This window comes from Serinus canaria, chromosome 9 (genome assembly GCF_022539315.1).
Source record: "Serinus canaria isolate serCan28SL12 chromosome 9, serCan2020, whole genome shotgun sequence".
Classification (NCBI taxonomy): Eukaryota; Metazoa; Chordata; class Aves; order Passeriformes; family Fringillidae; genus Serinus; species Serinus canaria.
In genome coordinates, this window is record NC_066323.1 from 11,789,002 (window position 1) to 11,808,803 (window position 19,802).

General features: G+C 54.1%; 1 protein-coding gene across 1 annotated transcript; it reads right to left on the reverse strand.

Moving 5' to 3' along the window:
- Positions 1-13,333: 13,333 nt before the first annotated feature.
- On the reverse strand, positions 13,334-19,725 carry LOC127059913 (leucine-rich repeat-containing protein 4-like). Its single transcript, XM_050978095.1, has 2 exons — positions 18,037-19,725; positions 13,334-16,548 (listed from the first exon to the last, which is right to left on the reverse strand). The coding sequence occupies exons 1-2, from the start codon at positions 18,084-18,086 to the stop codon at positions 13,884-13,886; spliced, it is 2,715 nt and encodes a 904-aa protein (XP_050834052.1). The 5' UTR covers positions 18,087-19,725; the 3' UTR covers positions 13,334-13,883.
- Positions 19,726-19,802: the final 77 nt, after the last annotated feature.

Consider the following 19,802-nt stretch of genomic DNA (forward strand, 5'->3'; position numbering starts at 1 on the left):
CACGCGCAGGCAGGGACCTCCGCCCACACACACAGCCCTGCTGGCTCAAGTGGGCCCCCACATGCTCCTGGCCTGGGCTAAGCAAGGTTTCAGGGTCTGATGATGCTCTGGGGTAGGGCAGTGGTGATGCACGGGAGGAATTATTTGGCCAGTTCCCAGCCTGGCAGCCCCAGGGTGAGCATCATGTCTCCCTGCCTGCCCTGGCTCACCAGCCCCTCAAGCTGCGCCCAAGATTAAGCAGATGGGGAGCTCTTGCTCAGGAATTGGTGTGAAATCACATCTCAGAGTACCTAAGAAAAGGGCAAGATCCAAAAGGCAGGGAAGAAAAGCTCCAACCTGGCAGCTCTCTCGAGGGGTGAGAGGGTTAAGGCACTGGTGCAGAAAGGCTTTGAGTGTGCATGTCAAAGAATGACACTAACAACTCATGTGACAACCTGCCAGGAAAACTTTTCAGATCATAATTCGCATAGCGTTTGTATCATGTTCCCTTCCTGTTTAAAAAGGCAATATGGAAACCGTGCAAGGGGTTATTTGCTGGTCAGGCCGATCTGCTGGTTATGCTCCCTGTCACGCGCGTTCCTTTAGGAAGTGATGCCACCACGACAGACATAATTTCTAAAAATAGTGCCATCCCACACATTAGTCTCTAGTACCATTTGTTATAATTATTCATCCCCAACTAAAGAATAATGTCCAATCATTAGCACTGGGTGCATACTAAGCCCCTGCCAGAGCAAGAAGTCAGGATACCCCCCACAGGCTGCCTGAGCATCTTCCTTGGTGGCATGTCCTACTGATGGCAGAAAACACAGAGGGCATGCTGCCTTCCTGTGCCCAGCCCAGCCATTTCACCCTCACAATCCGGTCAGGAGTATTCCACTGACCCTGCTCCACCTCTACAGGACAAATCCTGGGGGCACCCAGAGTGCCTGTGCAGCCTCAGAGCCACAGCATGGTGCTCAGCTGGGTGTGTGTGGGCCCCAGCAGCGCTGTGGCTCTCTGATAAGGCCATGTCTGTCTCTTGTTTCACGGGTGAGGGTATTTCTGAAATAACAGGCTGCAGTGTTAATCTCTGGTTGGCAGGGGAGCATGCCAGCAGCATGGCAGCCGGGCACAGCCGGCAAAAGCCCTTTGCTGCAGTTGGGGCAGGGAGGTGCTTGGGGAGGCTCTGGAGATCAGCCCATCTGCCAGTTGCTTTCACCTCCTGCACTTTGCACAGCCCCTGCTCCCTGACACCCATGCTGCATGTGCCCAGCTCCCGGTTCAGAGGGGCTGGGCCAGGAGCTGCCTGTGTGTGGGCATCCCCACTACATTAACTGACCTGCAAGCCCCCCCACATGCTCCTGGAATGGCCCTGGAACAACACTGGTCAAAAAATCCCCCTTGGATTTTTTTATCACCCACATAACACTGGTGAAGGAAGGGAGGCCACCGCCAGGGAACATCTGGGCTCCATTGCTCATTGTCTGAGCAATGAGTGCTCAGACACTCATTAATGGATGTCAGCGCTGAAGACAGAAGGGACGTCAGATATTAAATAAACACGACCGCACTCTGCAGCCCAAGGCAGTCCCAGGGGAAGGCGCACATGCATCCGCACCCACACGCTCCCCCAGCACGGCCCCAGCCAGGGCTGGGACAGGCAGCTCACCACACACACGTGTGAGCACAGCCACACGCTCGCCCGCTCCCACACAGCTCCGGTTTCATGTCAGCCAAGGCAGAGCCGGGTAAAAAATAGTCCTCCTTTTCCTTTTTGGTTTTCCAGCAGGCAGATTATCTGCAAGCGCAGAAACCGCCAAAAACTCTACCCCATGAAAGAGGGGGATGTGTGGAAGGTGGTCAGAGACCTCCAGGGTCTGGGCTGGCTGATATTCCCCATCCAAAGTTGCTGCTTGGGGTTCTACCTCTGGCCTGGACACATGCCTCTGGCAAGGAGCAGCTGTGTGCCAGTCCCCATGGGGGTGCACACACCACAGGTGGGGCTGTGTCCTGCCTTTACCCAGTCCCTCCTGCTGCCCCCAGATTCCCAGCACAGCCCAGCATCCCACGGGTCTGTGTGCATCCTGTCGGTCCAGCCAGCGGGAAGGGACAGTCCCACCCCTGCTTCCACCAAGCTGTGAAAGGCTGTTTCCCTCACTCCAACTTCTATGGGCTACCAGAGTCTTTTATCCTGCCCTTCCCCTGCCTGTGCTCTGAGGAAGAGCAAGCGTGGGAGCAGCCTGACCCCCAGAGAGCAGGGAGGCTGCCTGGCCACTGCACTGTGACAGACACGTGCTGCAGGGCTGCTCCGGTGACCGCCAGCCTGGGGGCTGAGCCAGCCGTGCACTGTTTCGTTCACAGGCCAGGGCAGCCCTGCCCCACAGCCTGCCTGGTGCCAGGCACAGGATGCACAGCTGGGCTACTGGTCCAGCCCCAGCTCACAGGGCTGGGTCTGGAGCAGGGCTTGGGTGCACCATTGCCCTGAGGGCAGCATTATCCCCGGGGGCAGGCTGTGGCACTAGGCTGCTTTGATGTGTGTTTTGGAGTCACAGCACAGCACCCAGATAAGGCATGGACCAGCACACTCTGTGCAGGTGTGCAGAATACTCCTGACCTGTGTCCACTGCTGCTCCTTTTGCTGCATTGCTGGAGCCAAGTTTCCTCCATCCCATGGCATCTTCCACTGAACAGGAAACATTTCAGCGAGACACATTCTGCACTGTGCAGAATGCACATGTGCAACCCTACACAAGTGCAGGGGGAAAAGCAGCCCCAGCAGGCTGGTAGGTGCCCAGGCTCAGCCAGCGTAGTTTCCCATCCCTCATGACATTAAACTTGTGGGTCCTGTAAAGGGCAGCGAGGACAGGGACGGTCAGTGAGACGTGTCCTGTCACACAGGAGCACGGCTCCAGCCAAGGGCAGCACACAGGGCTTCCTGCTCCTGCGTGCGGTGGGGACTCATTAGCTCAGGGCTGGCTGTGCCTACTTTATTCTCTGGCAGCTTTTGTTCCTTTACAGAAATGTAGTCTCTCTCTCCCTCGCCCTTAGCCCCTTTTAATATTAAGGTCAATAGGTTGACGATTAAGCAGGAAAAGGGCATGAAGAATCAACCAAATTAAATCTTGTGTGCAAACAGGTGGGTGTGAAATTTCAATCAATGGCTGGTGTTAGCAGGGACCCCTGGGATCACTATTTCCCAGGGGAAGACTGGGAAGCCCCAGAGGGATTTGGGTACAAAAACTCCAGACATGGGAGAATAGAAAAAAGTCTTCTCAAAAACCAATATTGACAAGGTTCCTGTGTTTGCACCCCGGCTTTCCCCGGCAGCACAAAGGGAGATGATTATCCCGGGTCCACTGGGGAGGGGATGACGGGAGCTCAAAGGTGAGCCAGGCCCCCACTCCCTGGCTCCCCTGGCCCCAGCTCCTCCACTTAATCCCCCTCTCGCCCAGGCTTTGAAGTCGCCAGAGGTCGAATATGGGATGTAAATCACGTTAGACGCAGTGTGTGATCACAACGCCGCTGCGAGACAATGCCGCGCTTCCCCCGGTGCCTGGGCATCCCGCCGAGCCGCGGCCGGCGCTGGGCTATCAACATCCCCAGGACCCCCGAGCTGCGGGCGACAGCGGGGACCGAGGGTGGGCTCGGCCGGGGACACCGCTCCGGGCGGGACCGAGCCGGGCGCTCCGGGGCCGGAGCCGCGATGGGCGCTGGCGCCCGGCGGCCGCGGGGCTGCCGAGAGCAGCAGGCTCGTCCCTGGGATTAATTAGCGAAGGCTGCGGCTGCGGAGCCATGTAAAACATGTAAAACAGGCCGTTCGCTGGGCGTTGGCTCCCGGGGCCGTCCCGCTGCGCTGAACATCTTGTAAGCATTAGCATCACGTAAGGGGAGCCTGCACAGAAGGACCCGGGGTTTATTGGGCTGTAAACTGCGTTGTTCCCGTTACAGTAACGACGATGCTGGTGAAGAGATGTGCCTTTAGCACATGAGGCTCGGGAACCAGGTGTGCCGGAAGGAAACAGAGCAGGGTTTGGAGGCTCTGCTGTCACCAGTGGGATAATAGAGAGAGAAACAAAGCAGACGTGGGAGGAAGCAGGGGGCGGCACCAAGGCTATGCCACCCCTGCCCCCAGGGCTGCTGGGCTTTTCAGCCCTTTGCATTTATCTGCCCCAGCCCCGACTGGCCGGGCTCGCGCCTCCTGCTCCCGGACGCGGGCCTGCACACCCTGTCCTCCGCCTGGCAACTTCAGACCCGGGTGCAAGGGGTGACAGGGAAACAGCAAGTGACTGCTGGCTCCTTGGCTCTGTTTTGATGGACTTTGCTCTGCCTTGCTCCAGCACTTCCTCTGCCTCCCGTGGCACCTGGAAGATGTGACGCATAGAGTTTGCTGCCTGGAGCAGAGCAAGGGCACTGTTGCCCGAAGCAGCAGCCCTGAGGACCAAGAACTTCCTTGCCCTGTGGAAAAGCCACCTATGTTTAATTTTCCCTTAGTCACAGAAGCAGCCTCAAAAAAAAAAAAAAAAAAAAAAAGTGATAGTGGACCATAACAATTAACACATTTCCTATTTTCCCATTATCAAAAATTTATCCATGCTCTGCAGGCACAGGTTGGTTGGTTTTAGTCTTTTTCCACCAGTTCACACCTAAAACAGGACTTTTCAAGACCAGCACCAGAGCTTACCAGCCATCACATCTGGCTGCACAGACCTGGATGAACTGCACTATAGGCATGGTCCCACTAGCCTGATTTCTCCCTGGAGCTGCCACCTGTCTTGGTGGCCCTGGTAGAACTTCCCAAGCAGGTGCCTGGTGAGACACACAGAACCTGTCAAACTCCCCACCTGGTGACAAGTGACAAGAGGGGGTGATGGTTGATGCTAGGGACCTGAACCCCATGGCATCAAACCTCTGCACATACCCACTAACAGGAGCCAGGCCCAGGTACCAACCCACCTGACCTTCCCACTCCCAGGCTCCCCTCCACAGCTGTGCTCCATCCCTGCTCACTGCTGCAGTGCCCAAGCACAGAACCCTGGCAGTCAGAAACTGTCTGCTTTCAAAGCCTTCTTTTCTTTCTTCTTAATTTGGAGAACGGATGATTTTTTAAAAAACAAAAATATGTTGTTATTGTGGAAAATATCTGCTCTCCACAGAAAATGCCTTGCATTCGCTGTACACATTGTGGACCATACCAGAAAATATCTGATGTGCTTCCAAAATAGACAGGGCATTTCTTTTCTTATTAGAGTGGAAATTTTCCTCAGGAAACAAGTTTTACCTAGTTTGTGCTGACATTTGCTGCAGCAGAAAGCAAGCAGCTCTGTCCCCATCTCACACCCCCGCTTCATCTCCAGGCATCATATGGGCATCGTGGCATGACCAAAACCTGTGGCACAAACCCTGGCATTGGTTCAAGATTTGACCCACATTCTGTAAGCCACCAAGCTCCAACCACCAGCACCCACCCAGGCTGGCCCAAGAGGGAACCATGATTTCCTGGGGCAAGATGCTATCTGTGTGGGAAACACTGAGGAAAACACAATATGTTACTGCTTTCTGGCTTTCAGTTAGTGTTGATGCTGTACAGTTGTCCTGGCTAATGTTAAAGAGATGTTTATCAAGAAAAGTCAAACCCAAACATTGCCATTTTAGTTTAGTATTTTCTGTGATTATGTTGCAGAACAAAAAAAAAAAAAAAAAAAAAAAAAAAAAAAAGAGGGGTAAAACATGCAACAATTTGTTCATGTCTTTCAAATTAATCTGTGGTTAATGTAGGTGTTGGGATGGTGATTACAACAACTCCATCCAACTCCTGCTGCATCTGTAGCACAAGGTGGGATGCACCTGAGGACAACTGTTATGGTCCCTCCACAACAGCTCTGGGTGGGTCTGAGTCTGACTTTTTCTGCAGCATTTCCAGTTGGGGACTACTCCTTAGCTCTGTTTCCCCCAACAAAGCTTCTGGGCACAGAAAAGAAAATTGCCTGTGCGCCCTCACCTGAAACCTGCCTTACCAAGCGCTCCCCACCACGTGTTTTTAGGTTCAACCCCCAGTGGTTCCCCCTGCACTCTGGAGAGCCTGCGGGATCCTCAGGCAAGGGCTGCCTTCTCCAGAGACCAACCCAGGAAGCTGCTGAGGTGCCGTGTGACACAGCCAGCCGGGACACAACCATATTCTCTATTTCTTTCTCTTTTTTCAAACAGATTTCTAAGAAAACATCTGCTCTGCCCCAAGCCCACACCGGATCTGAAGATCAAAATAAAGGACTTTTGTCTTTTTATTAAGCATTTTAGCAAACGAGACTATTACATTCATATTATATTTCCCTGTTTTGTACAAACACGTTTAAGTCAGCACTAAGAGGATTACGTTTATGGCGCACCAATCTCTGCTCAAATGGGTTGACTAAGGAAACTCTTGTTAAACAGTATTTTCTCTAATGCCTGTTGCTTTTCTTCCTTGCTTTAGTGCTCAGACGTCTATCCAGGCTCCCTAAATCCACCCTCCCCATAAGCTTTCAGATCAAGACTCTTCCCCCCTCTGCCCCCCTCCACACTCTTTAATACAGCTGAAGATGAACATTAGTGCTTGGTTCAACTGCACTGGAAAGGGAAAGGGCAGATTCATCAAAATCTTTATACCTCCATAGAAAAATGTAGCCTTTTGCCTTTCCTCGAGTGAATGTCTTTTCTAGAGGGTATTCATTAGGGGTTTGGTCTGTTTTTGCAGACAGCTCCACAGATGTTGACATTTTTTTTCTTCACTGGGTTAAGACGCCTTCTATAGGCTTTCAGTCTTCATTTGTTACTTCTTTATTATCCAAGAGGGGTTTTTCTTTTTTTTTTTTTCCGCTCCTTTTTTTTTTTCTTCTTTTCCCTTTCTTCCCAAGGAGTTGACTCAGTTCTCTGAAGAGAGCAGTGGTAGTCAGGCTCATTATTATCTCGGGCCCTTTTTCATGGGCCCGGCAGGCCGGCAGGGGCCGCGGGGCCATTGTGGCAGAGCAGCAGGTAGCTGTGGCACAGCGGGGTCAGCGCTCCGGCCGGCGCAGCGCCTTTGTGCGCCCGCCTCGTGCTGCTGCCTCCGTTTGTCCGGCGGTGGGAAAGGTCAGGAGCACGCTGCTGCTCCGTACCTGGGGCTTTGTCTGCAGCCGCTGCTGAGAACTTATGTAAATAATTCATTGGAAAGCAATCGCTGGGCCTAGCAGGGAACGGGGGGAAGGGGTGGAGATGTGCTGGCAGGGTGGTACCAGAGGTACCTGCTCCGTCAAACACGCTTGCCAGAGCCTTGGCCGCAGCTGCGGTGTGCTCAGGAAGTCACGGGCTTGCCACATTCCATAAGGCTTCGTATCATCACTCCTATACACCAAGAGAGCTGGTTTCCCATTGCAAACTGTGCCAAGAGAGCCATTTGTGTGTGGAGCCTTAAAGCATAGTGCAGGCAGCAACCTGCACTGAAATCCCCGAGACCCAACGCACTGCAATTAGCCCAGGACCCGTTACCCTTGCCTGCAGACATACACCATCCAAATACTCATCTCAGTGCCAGTACCTCTACCTCAGCTCCCACAGAAACTTTACTGTGCATCTTGAGATTTTTCCACAAAAAAGGTTGGTGGTACAGACATGGGAACTGGCAAAGGCATCATGTTCAAGTGGTACTTCAGGACCTGCTGTAACAGAAATCCGAGGTAAGGATCCAGCTAATTCACAGCAGGGCTCATTGTGTCACCTCATCACTGAGGGCCATGCATTATCTAAAGCCCTTCTGCTCTTCCTGAGAGCCCTCCCAGCCCGTTCCCACACTGCCTGGAGTCACCAGCCCTGTGGAGAGCATGGAGCTCTCCAGCCATGCTCCCAGCAGGAGCTGGTGTTGGGGACAGGGCAGAGGTGACAGGTATCTTTATCTCACCATGCAGGAGAGCTCAAAAGTCCTGCTGGCAGGAATTTGTTTGCAAATTTTCCCCCATTGAAAGGAGTGAAGGGACTGATACAACTGCTTGATTATGGCAGGGGCAGGCAAGGCAGAGGGATGAGGCAGCTCCTGGAGAAGTGTGCTGGTAGTCCTTAACCTCTCTCCACAACTGGATGATTTAGTACCTTAGTGAGTTGTTGGCTTAGTTGGCTCCAGCCACAGGGCAGGGGCTGGGCATTAAGGGAGATGTGGTCCCAGTTAGCAATCACTGCCAGTGACTGGGGAGGGAAGGTGCCTGGCCAGCAGGCAGGGCTCCCTCCTGCCCCGCAGAGCTGCAGGACTGTGCCAATGCTGGGTGTCCACACGGGGTGCCCAAGCACTCCCCAGCTGCCCTTGCCCAGCCAAAAGCAGCTCCCCCCTGCCTGCTGCAGCCCCGTGCTCAGCCTAGGATACTGAACTCAACTGAGTCCACGTGAGAATATTGATGGGGAGGCCAAATTCCATCACATTCAGCCCCCACCAGTATACTAAAAGCTCTTGCCATTTTCTCTTTTTATCACAGCTTTAGCAGGAGAGCTCCCATTAGCTTTACACATCCTCCCTGGGGAAATAGTGCTGATAGATGTGTGAGATCAGGCAGGTGGATTTTCTTTTCATCACATATGCTGGAAAAGCCTTCCACTGCTAAAAGCAAGAGGAGACTGAGCCAGCTCTTGCAGACTGCTAATGATTCACCTGGAGGGTCCTGGCTGGATTTCAGGCCCCTTGCTCTGCTCTGATGCCTGGGTGCTGCCTGGTCCAGCAGGCAGGGCAGGATCTGGCCTACAATCAGAAGGATTTTTCTTTGGGCTGGACCCCCCCATTTTGCCCTGAATGAAGACTGGTCCTCTCCCAGTGCAACATTTCACCCCAGCAAATTCCCAGCACAACCACGGGCAGAAAGTAGCTTTTCTGTAACAGCGGAATGATGGCATCTCTGGCTGTTCCTGCCCTTTGTCACTCTGCTGTGTTTGTGCTGGCCATTGCTCCCCTTGAGCACACCAAGCTCAGTGTGCTCTGACCGGCATTAGGGATATGAAGGAGCCCTGGGCACAGGATCCACAGCAGCTCCTGCATGAACATTACAAGTGCTGGGGTTTATAACCCAGAAAATCTGGGCTCTGAAGGGCTCTATCTGGCGGGGTGGGAGGCGTGCCGCCCTGCCCAGAGCCACTTTTATGCCATTGTGCCTTTTCAGCATTGCATTAAGGCAGCCAAAGAAGGGGGATTTTTAATGGTTCCAGGGGAACAAAGCGGAAACATTCGACCCAACTTCATTACAGAATCATCTGAAACGCTTGAGGAACATTTCCCACTAATTATCATAAATAGCCGAAAAAAATCTTTCCCTCCCAAAGCAGGTTCCAGCTGCCCCTCTGTGTTTTCTCACCTCCACTTCCAATAGCCTGACCCTGCCCCGCACAAAGGGGAGACCCCATCTCCGCTCCCCCCACACTCAGGGGCTCTAAAGAAATACAAACAGGCAGCAGATTAACAGCACTTGTTTGCACCTTAAACAAACAGGAACTTCCGCCCCTCCGGGCTCTCTCACTGCCCAAGGGAGGATGCACCAGCTTGTTTTTCTTGCCCTTGCTCTCATGCCCTGCCCAAACTCTGGATAAAAGCCTGGACACCCCAAGGCAGGAGGCAGACAGGATGAGAATGCCGGGGGTGTCAGCCCCCCACCTGCCAGAGCCTCGTCCCTAATCTGTGTGTCCTCTTGCTGCCCCATCTGCCCCTGGGGAAGCCAGGCCCCTGCTGCAGTAGGGCTGTGAGATGCCAAGGGCAAAGAAAATGCAGGAATGTCCCAGTTCAGCTCTTGCCCCATGTGTCTCACAGGGCTCCTTGCAAGAGGCAGCCTGACATGGCTGGATGGGTACTGTGACTGGGTGTGGAGAGGGAAGCTGAATGGGAAGGATGGAGAGGGGGACAAACCATCCAGAGGACACACAGAGGAGTGGTGCTGGTGTTCAAAACCATCACCAGCATCAAAGAGGCACAGCAGCACACTAAGCAATGACTGCCAGCCCACAGGCCATCTCTGCTGGCTGCAATAGGGGATGGATGAGTGCTGCACATGCCTGTGCAGCCACACCTGAGACTGATCCCAGCAGCTGTCCCCTCTGCCAGGGAGCCGCCCGAGTTCGTGTTCTCAGCCTGCAGGACCTCTGTTGCCCATCCCTCCTCTCCAGTGGCATTGCCGGCATCTCCCTGCTCCTTCAGGAACAGGTGTCAAACCAGCTCCTTCTTGCTCTGCCCACAGCACACAGAGAAGTCAGCCTCCAGCTCCCCATGCCTCTCAAACCACACCAGCAGCTTTTGAGACACTGCTCCAGCACAGCTTGGCACATGTCTGGCACCAGCACATGAGGCAAGCATGCAGGGAGGAAGCTGTGGCAGCGTGGCCATGAGCTGGGACAGGTTCTCGTCACAAGCCAGCAGTGAGACTTGCCCACCAGAGGCCCAGGCTTGCTCCTCCTGCGGGTTATTGTGCAAATCCGCTCATGCAGGTGTTCACTGCCTCCCTTCCCATGAGCCACAATAAAGAGTTTTGTTTGTGAGTCCCCTTTCTGCCCATGGGGTGCCCCAGGGACAGGAAAGGGAACTGAGGCAGGTGGCAGGGACAGGCCACCACACCCGCAGCATGGGTGGCTCCCAGCAGGGGTGACATGCAGAGGGCTACAGGCAGTGCTGCAGCATGAATGACAGTGCTGTAGGAACCACTTCTCACCTGAAAAGGGCAGGAAGAGAGCCAGCAGCAGCAGCAGGACTCCCAGGCCATGCTGGAGACCCCTGGTCCCAGCGCTGCTCAAGGACACACTTGCATGGTGTCCTGTCTCTGCTTCTAACAGTTGGTCACCTGAGGCTGTGAGGAACTCAGGCAGTCACAGCAACTGGGAAGAGGTGTAGAGTGTCAGGAGCAGCATGGAGAAGCCACACAGGGATGCTCAACTTTTTTTTTCCAGAGCAATAACCAGGGGCATCCTGCGCAAGGAGCACCAAGCAGAGGAAGAGCAAAGTGAGGAGATGTCTCATTCAGTGCATGGGCAATCCTGGGCAGTCCTCAGCACATGGTGCTGTGAATGCTAAAATCTTACCGGAGTTCAGGGAAACCAGAGAAATTCTGAGATTGAAAACTATCATCCACTACCCAGTTCAGTGACGTGCTGCAAAGGGATTCCTGGGCTGCCCACAGCAGAGCAGAGAGGGTGTGCAGGGGACCCTGCACTCCACAGAGTGGAGAGGTGTGCTAGGGACCTTCCACAGAGTGGAGAGGGTGTGCTGAGGACCTTCCACAAAGTGGACAGGGTGTGCTGGGAACCCTGCACTCCACCGCCCTGCCACAGCCACACCCCTTCATTGCAGCGAGCTGTAGCCCTGGAGCAGCAAACACTGATCTCCCTGGTGCAGCTCCCCCTGCTCTGCCCCGTCTCCATGGGCTGTCTGGCTGCTCTTGCTCAGCAAGCAGCAAACCCCAGGGTGCTGCCCCACAGTCTGCTCAGGCACATCACTGAACACCCTGCATCCCTCTAAGCTCCTTCCCTCCTGGAGTACACTGTTGGCCCCAACAGGGGCAAATGGGAACAGCTGCTAATTCCTCCAGCCCAGCCCAGCCGTAACCCTCCAAGGACTGGCCCTAAAGTGGTGGAGGGAGCCGAGTCTTGCCTGAGAGCCAGCTGCACCAGCCTGGCCCCGGGAACACGCACACTGTATTTTCATTGCAAATTACAAATCGATCATAGCAGCAAATTCCCGTGCTGAGAACACCCTTGGCTGTTATTATTTTACAGCACTCTGAAGCACTTAGAGGTGTTCTGGGCACTTAGAAAGATATGGCCCTTTCGGGGTATTATGGGGCGAATTAGTTTTAAAAGCAGCTGTAGGAATGTTGGCCATTTGGCTTCCAGAGCCGGATGGGCACAGGTGGAGGCTGCAGGGCTTTGTGCTGCTTTTGGATACAGCACTGCCCTGCAAAGAGGGAACCAGCAGGCTCCGGAGCCAACACCTCGTGCCTGACCCCAGCTTTATTAATAACCAGTAATTAATATGAGAGCGGACGTGCCTTGTGTCTCTGAAGACCTTTTAAGATGTGATTATGTTGTGCTAATCTCACCCCGAAGTACTTCCCTGTTTAGACTGCGCTGGGCCATTAAATATCTGAAAAGCCAGCAGAGACCCCCCCCCTCATCACCTCGGGAAGTGCTCGGGGTCTGCTCCCCAGCAGCCAGACCCTACTTTCAAACCCTCTAAATCAAGTATTAAGCCGAGTCCATCTGGATTGCCAGAAAAAACACTCCCTCCCCCTCATCTGTATCTCATTACCTGCTGTGCCAGCCCTGGCCCCGGGGCCGCTTGCTCCATCCCGCCCAGATGTGCTGCCCCGCTCACCTCCCGTATTTCACAGCCGTCAGCAGCACTTCAAGGAGTAGCTGAAGGGCCTGTAACACTGCACAGGTTCTTAGCAAGGATGTATATCCAGGTCCCTAATGCATAGCTGCAGGCATGCACTCCAGCACAAAGCCCCTTCCCCCTCTCTGGCCTTACAGGGGAAGTGGGGTGCTCAGGGCTCACTGGCCAGGAGGTTTCTGAGCTGCTTTCCCACTTTTCCTTGTGAAACACATGTCCAGACTATTCAGGGACCATTTCCCTGGGACACCTCCAAGCCAGGTAGCCCCTATGCCATACAACTAGGGAAGGCCATCCAAAGGCAGGACAAGATGGAGCAGGTGCCAGCAGCAATGGCAAGGGGTTGGAGACAGACACCTGCAACCCTGCAGAAACTGTGATCAAGTTTGGGAGCAGCTTACCTTGAACAAGGCAAAATCAACACTGAACCTAGAGCAAAAAAAAAGCTACCTAGAGACCCAAATCAAGGGAAAAAACCCCAGTGTTCATCAGCTCAAATTCTTCTGGAATAAAGCTTCCCAGGAAAGGTTTCAACACTTTCTGTGAGGGCAGAAACCACAGAGGAACAGGCACTTTTGTTTAAGTTTGGCACTTTTCTAGGCCTGGCAGAAGCCCATGACTGCAGAGGTGAAGGCTCTCATCAACCCTTCCTGCCAAGTTTCTCAAGAGAGCTGTTCCCATCCTGCAGCCAGGGCTCAGCACCAGGTGAGGTTATGGTAAAGAAGCACACGGCCAGCCATACTGAAATATCAGTCTTCCTGATATTTCAGTATGGGCAGGCAGCACCACAAAGGGGTTTTGGAGGACATGAGATTTAAGAGTGGGAAGAAAAGTTTATCCATTGTCTGACAGTGCCACTGCCTGTGGAGGGTCAGCCCTGCTCCTACCCCAGCACTGACTGGGGGCCTCACACTCCAGCAAGCAACAGGAATATCCCACAGCAGGTCAGGGCAAGAAGAGCCCCAGGATGAAAATAGTCTTCTCACCAGCCCATCAGACATGCAGAGGAAGCTTTAATATCTGGGAGGAGGAAAGGGAGAGGGAGGGGAAGAGGTCTGTGTGACGGTGGTACAGACACTGACAAGTCCTGTAACGTGGCACAGGGAACAAGACACGGTGCGGGGCAGGAAGCCTTGTGATATCTTCCTCCAAGGACTGCAAGCACCTTCCAGGGATGGGAGGAGATCTGGGTGGGGGCTCCTGACCCTCCGCGGCTCCTGACCGCGAGGTCCCGGCCGGCGGGTGCGGAGGCTCCGGCGTTCCGGTGGCAGCGCTCAGGCGGTGGCAGCCACTGCCTGTGTCGGGATGCCATCTAGTGTCCCTTGGCAGAAGGGCCGTCAGGCAGGGACACCGCGCATGGGCTTGCAAGCTCCCGGCATCGCCGAGTCATCGCGAAACAGCCTGGCTGCTGGGACCCCCTGCACTGGGATCGGCCTGGGTGCCGGGACCCCCATCCCAGGGACAGCGCACCCTGCGGCCAGCACGGCTGCAAACCCCAAAGGAGGACAGCTGGCACTACGCGGGTCATACAGGACAGCAAATCTCAAGGAGGTGCCAGGGCTGGCTCAGGGGTCCCCGGAGCAGCCAGAGCCTGAAGGCTCAGCAGCCTCACCGGTGGCCCGGGGTGGTGGAGGGTGTCCTGGTGAAGAAGGAAGGCGACCACCCCTCCCAGCAGTGTGCAGGCAGCCTGCAGTGCCAGCACGGCCAGCCCCAAGGCCAGGGACACCTGGCACTGCCATGGGCTGGTCCACAGGGACAAGCCCCAGGCATGATGACTGCTGGGGATCGGGGGAAGGGAGGCTGGAGAGGGGCTGGTGCTTTCTGATAGTGTGGGGATGGGAGGTGTTGGGAGCAGGACGGTGCCTGCCAGGGCAGGAGTCTCTAGGGGAGCAGTGGGGGTGGGCTGGGCAGCAGCTGTGGACAAGTCACAGGTGGTGGAACATTCCCTGCCTGGTGCAGGAGCGTGGTGTGATGGTGAATGTGAGGCCAGCGGGGCTGTGCCCAGAACAGCAGTCCTGGGGAACGGCCAGAGGGCCACGGAGGAAGCTGAGACAAGGGGGGTTATGGGTGCTCCCTGTGGGATGGTGGCTGGCCTCTCCCTGGGCACTGAGAGAGCAGGAGGCTCTTGTCCAGTGGTGCCTGCCAGTGAGCTTGTTGGCACCCGTGTGGTGGCAGATGCTGGAGTGGGTGACGCAGGTTCTGGGTGGGTGGCCCCAGGAGTCTGCAGCCTTACGATGGCTGAAGTTAAAATAGCTGGTGATGGGGTGGTGATAGAAGCCTTGGGCATCTCAGCTGATGATGGTGGTGTGGCAGTGGAGGCCTTTGGCAGCACAGCTGGTGATGAGGTGGTAATGGGGGTGTCTGGCAGCACAGCTGATGATGACGTGGTGATGAAGGCTTTTGGTAGCACAGTTGGTGATGAGGTGGTGATGAAGGACCTGGGCACAGTGGTTGTTAATGGCCTGGTGATGGAGGTCTCTGGCAGCACAGCTGGTGATGGGGTGGTGATGGAGGACCTTGGCACACTGGCTGTCGATGGTGTGGTGGTGGAGTTCTTGGGCTTATTGGTTGTTGTTGGGCTGGTGCTGAAGGCCTTCTGCAGCACAGCTGGTGGTGGGATGGTGACAAAGACCTCCGATGGCTTGGCTGATGACAGAGTGGTGAAGGCAGCCTCCATTGGCCTGGTTGGCAACACAGCAGAAGTGACCACAGGTGAAAGAGTGGTAGGCAGTGTCCTGATGTGAAAGGATGCCAATGACAGCATGGTTGGTGCTGCTGTGGACACGGCTCCACGTGATAGGAATGCCGATGTCCTTTGTGATGGTATGAAGTTAAATGGCAGAGTACCTGGGCAAATCAGGTGTTCGTCCCTCAGCAGTGTTACTTCTTGCCCTGCCAGGTGGGGTGGGCTCTTGCAGAAGACTTGGGTGGACAATTTGACCTTCTCCCTGTTGCCCAGGATCCAGCGGTGCAGGTAGCAGAGGCTGCAGTCACATCTCCACGGGTTACCACTCAGATACAACGAGCTGAGCTTCTTCAGAGGGTCTAGGAGCCCTTGGGGAACACTCTCCAGCTGGTTCTTTCGAAAGTTGAGGGTTTTCAGATTTGGGAGAGAAGCAAAGACCTCTTCATCCAGAGCAGAGAGCTGATTTGTGTCCAGCTGGAGGTCCAAGAGCTTGCTGAGCCCAGTGAAGACACCTCTTGGCAGGGCTGATAGCTGGTTGTGGGACAAGATGAGTTTGCCAAGGGATGTGAGGTTGACAAAGATGCCCTCTGGAAGTGTGGCCAAACTGTTCCTGCCCAGATCCAGCTCCCGCAAGTGTGGCATGGTGTCAAAAAGACAGCAGGGGAGCTCCATAATAAGGTTTGAGCCCAGAGTCAGCAACTTCAGTTTGTTTAAACCAAAAAAGCCCTGAGGTGGGAGAACCCTGATGAGGTTGTTGTCCAAGAGGAGTTTCTCCAGGTGAGGCAGGCTCCTCAGAAGCATGGGTGGCAGTGCCCTGAGCCTGTTCCTCTGGAGGCTGAGCTCCTGCAGCTCCAGCTGACTGTCTAGCAGTCCCTCTGGGAGGTCCTGCAACTCATTCTCATACAGCCTGAGGACTTGCAGCTGGGTGAGTTTGCTAAAGGCATTCGCAGGAAGAGCTGTGATCCTATTTCTAGACAGGTCCAAAAATGTTAGATTGACAAGAGAATCAAAAATGCCTTCTGGAAGAGAAGGGATGGCATTGATGTGCAGGGAGAGCTCTCCCAAACTTTCCAGCCCATCAAACAGGCCTTTGGGGATGGATCTGAGCTGGCTCTCTCTCAGCTCCAGCCTCTGTAAACTTGGGAGGTTTTGGAAAGTGCCCACAGATAGTTTTTCTAATGAGGCACCAGAGATGTCCAAGTCCCTCAACTTGTCCAAATTATCAAAGGCTCCAGGTTCAACAGTCTTGATCTTGTTGCCAATGAACAAAATCTTGATCAGGTTGGGCATGTACCTGAAGGCACCTTTACTTATAGAAGTGATGCTGGTTTGCACAAAGATCATCTCAGAAACAAAGGGTTTTGCAATCTTTGGGATCTCTTTGACATCATTTTTTGTCCCTCTGTAGACCTCCTGGTAGTCTTTGGGCATTTCATATGGATCTTCACCCAGGATTTGATCTTGGCATTTATGGGGATTGAAGGACAGGAGGAAAAGGAAAAGTAAATGCTGGTACATTGTCCTGGGAAAAAAAGTTTCAAAAATCTGTTATGAAGAATAATAAATCTCTGTCCACAGCTCATGAACTGTGGTAGCACACTGTTGTTCAGCTCTCAGGACTCTTCTATTCACATACCATGGGTCATTTCATGAGAAAGAGAGACTGGACAAGCAAACATCCACTGCCTTTACACGAGTTCACTGCTGCTTGTACCAAGGGATGGAAAGGGAAGGCAAGCCAGCTCATGGCTTGCACTGGGAGATGCTCCAGGAGGGACAAGGGCTGGACAGTCTGTTCTCTGGCCCTTCTCACGTGTTTGAACTGCAGGCTCAGTCTGTCTGGGTGAAGAAGGCAAAGTGCTGCTACCATTAGTGCTGCCCCAGTTAGTCAGCAGGGCAACAGCCCATTCATGCAGCAACAGAAGCAGTCTGCCCTGCACTTGCTAATGAGGGATCAGCAGGGCTCCCAGGAGCCAGCCAAGACCAGAGGACCTTGTGTGCTTAGAATTTCCACACTGTGCTGGGTAGACTTGCTATTTCATTGCTGCTTCTCCCAGTTCAGGAGGCTGATTTAAAACATGGTTTCCAAGCACCTCTTTTTCAGGATTCTTGCTAATTGTACCATATTTGGGCCTTGGTCATGCAGCTCTGACAGACAGAAATAGTTAACCTGAGAACAGCTACCAAGCTTTACAGCAAGGCTCATTAAAATCTTGGAATGTCCACAGATGAACTATTTAACACCTAACATTTGGGGCTCTGACCTTGCAGGTAGGAAGTGAAATCGCTGATGCACACCTACTTAGCAGAGCCCACTTCTTCCATGGAAACATTTGGAAACACTCAGCTGACACATTAACTGGGTTTAACTGCCATGAGCACCTCATTGGGACCATATTTCCAACTTTTAATTCACAGCCCTGGGTGGGAGCAGGGAATAGAGGTATGAGTTTCTTCTTGGGTGACCATCAAAGCTGGCCATGCAAGAAGAGCTTATTCTGGGAGGGTAAATCTGCTATGAAAAGTTATTTTTTTAAAGAATGTTGAGACAACAGCAAATACAGGAGACTGAAAGCCACTGGGTTTGAAGAGAAATGGATGGGAGGTAACATTGGTTGTGCAGGCCGCCCCCCAGGGCTCCCCAGGCAGAAGGCACTGCTGATCCCTGCCCATCCTCTCCCCAGGGACCCAGGTGGAGGAGCTGGGGCTGGGCTGTAGAAGTGCCTGCTTCACTTCTGCTGCAGGGGCAGTGCAGTGGGTGAAATGTGGAAACATCTGAGGGTGTGGGGATGAAAATAGACAGTTTTGAACCACAAAACCCTTTTAAAACATTTACTGTGGTCTCATGTTTGTCCCACACTCCAGCCAGACAGAGTCATGGAGAGATGGTCCTTTCTCATGGCACTGAAGCCTGCCCTGCTCGTTGCTGCAAGGAAACACCAACAGCCCTCCACACCGCCCCTCCCAGCACATTTTAAAGAGCACAAAAGAAGCATTTTGCATCACTTACTTGGCTGAGAACTTGCAAACGAGTTCAGCCACCGGGGTGAGCCATACCATGGAGAAGTGAGGACACCGGATGGGGGTCTCATCACCTGGCCAGCTCTTTATCCACGTCCCAGGCACGGGGCTCAGTTTCACGTGAGGTCAGGACACAAGTCTGTGTGCGGAGATAAGGGACGGCCGGGGAGCCGGCAGGGGAGCTGTGCCCCCAGTGCAGGAGGCCACGGCAGAAACCCCTTGGAGGGGACGCAGTCACGTACTGCCAGGCGTTATCTGCTGTCACCACTTGACTCGTCACATCCAGGGAAAGCTGAAGATCTCCAGGCCAGCCTGTTTACAGCCATGGTCTCTGTGGACCCCTATCTCCAGCAGGGTAACTCCCCAGTTTCACAAACACTCCCCCCCATTGACACAGCAGACAGCTGTTTCATTCCTCAGCATTTGCCTTATGTAGCTAAAAGTGCAGTTCTGAAGCCATTTTATTAATGCTTATAAACAGGAAAACATTTGTGGTTCAACAGAGTTGTGTGCTGCACCCCAGTGCAAGCCAAAGACCCTCCCATGGTGACACCCAGAGCTCCTGGCTAGTGCAGGGCATCCTGTGGGATGCTCATTTTGAGGCAAACTGCCAGGATATCCATTGCTTCCAAATAGGTAATTGCAATGGCTGCATTTAAGCTTCTTCCATTTTCACCTGCTTCTATAAAAGCTCAGCTTCTGCTTGCTGGGTTTCATTGCACTTTTCTTGCCAAATTTATAAACAAACTACTGCTCATTTTCAACAGCCTTACCCCTTTCCAGCGTTGTATCCATCCATGTCCCCACCCCGGGGTTCCCCACCGCCGGCTCTGCCCGCGGAGCCCGGTCCCGATGGCCACGAGATGGTGCCGCAGCACCGCCGGACCGCCAGGCACGGACAGACAGACACGGGGACACTCACAGGCACTCAGGGACACTCGGAGACACTCAGGGGCACGGGCAGACACACACGGACAGGCCCGCCCTGACGCGCACAGACACAAGGACACTCTCACACGGACACACACAGACACTTGTGCCCTTCCTACACCCATGCTCCCAGGGGAGCACATGCCTTACCTGTCACCGGTCACCCCCCGGGTGGGCAGCACTGCTAGAACTTTGTGCCAGGTCTCCACAGGTCAGAGTCAGAATCCCAGGATGGGAGAGGTTGGAAGGGACCAGTGGAAGTCATCTAGTCCAGCCTCCCTGCTGGTACCCATGGCTCTGTTCAGATGGCTTTTTAGTATATTCAGAGAAGGAGACTTTACAACCTCACTGGGTAACCTGTTCCACTCACCCTCACAGCAAAGTTCTTCCTCTCATTTATGTGAAACTTGCCACTTTCCATTTTCAGGCTGCAGGGCTGCAGACCAAGCCGTGACAGGGTAGGGGTGGGACCTGCCTGTGCTTACCTGGGCTGGAGCTCACCCTGCAGCCAGGCAGCTGATGCCCCTTGCTGGGTAATCAGCAGCACTCACCCACACCTCCCTTGGACAACAGAAATCCGTGTCCTCAGGTTTTGCCAGGCTGCAGCTGAGCCTCTCTTCCTTCTGCAGTGCCAAGGGAAGGTGGCTGCAGCAGGCAGACACGAGCACACCATGAGAATGCCAGAGTGGCACCTACTCACCACCAGGCACCTGCACTCTGCCCCACCATGCACAGCTCCTGACAAGATCCCAATGTACCACAGGGACCTTCAATGTCTCTCCCAGACACACAGACAGTGGTGGGGGGAACAGAATGATTCCTCTC

What these genes read in the sequence shown, in the direction of transcription:
- LOC127059913 (XM_050978095.1), bottom strand. Translation starts at nt 18,086, where the DNA reads ATGGTATGGCTCACCCCGGTGGCTGAACTCGTTTGCAAGTTCTCAGCC. An exon ending in GTTTGCAAGTTCTCAGCCAA is followed by an intron (nt 16,549 to 18,036) that starts GTAAGTGATGCA and finishes TTTTTTTCCCAG; the next exon opens with GACAATGTACCAGCATTTAC.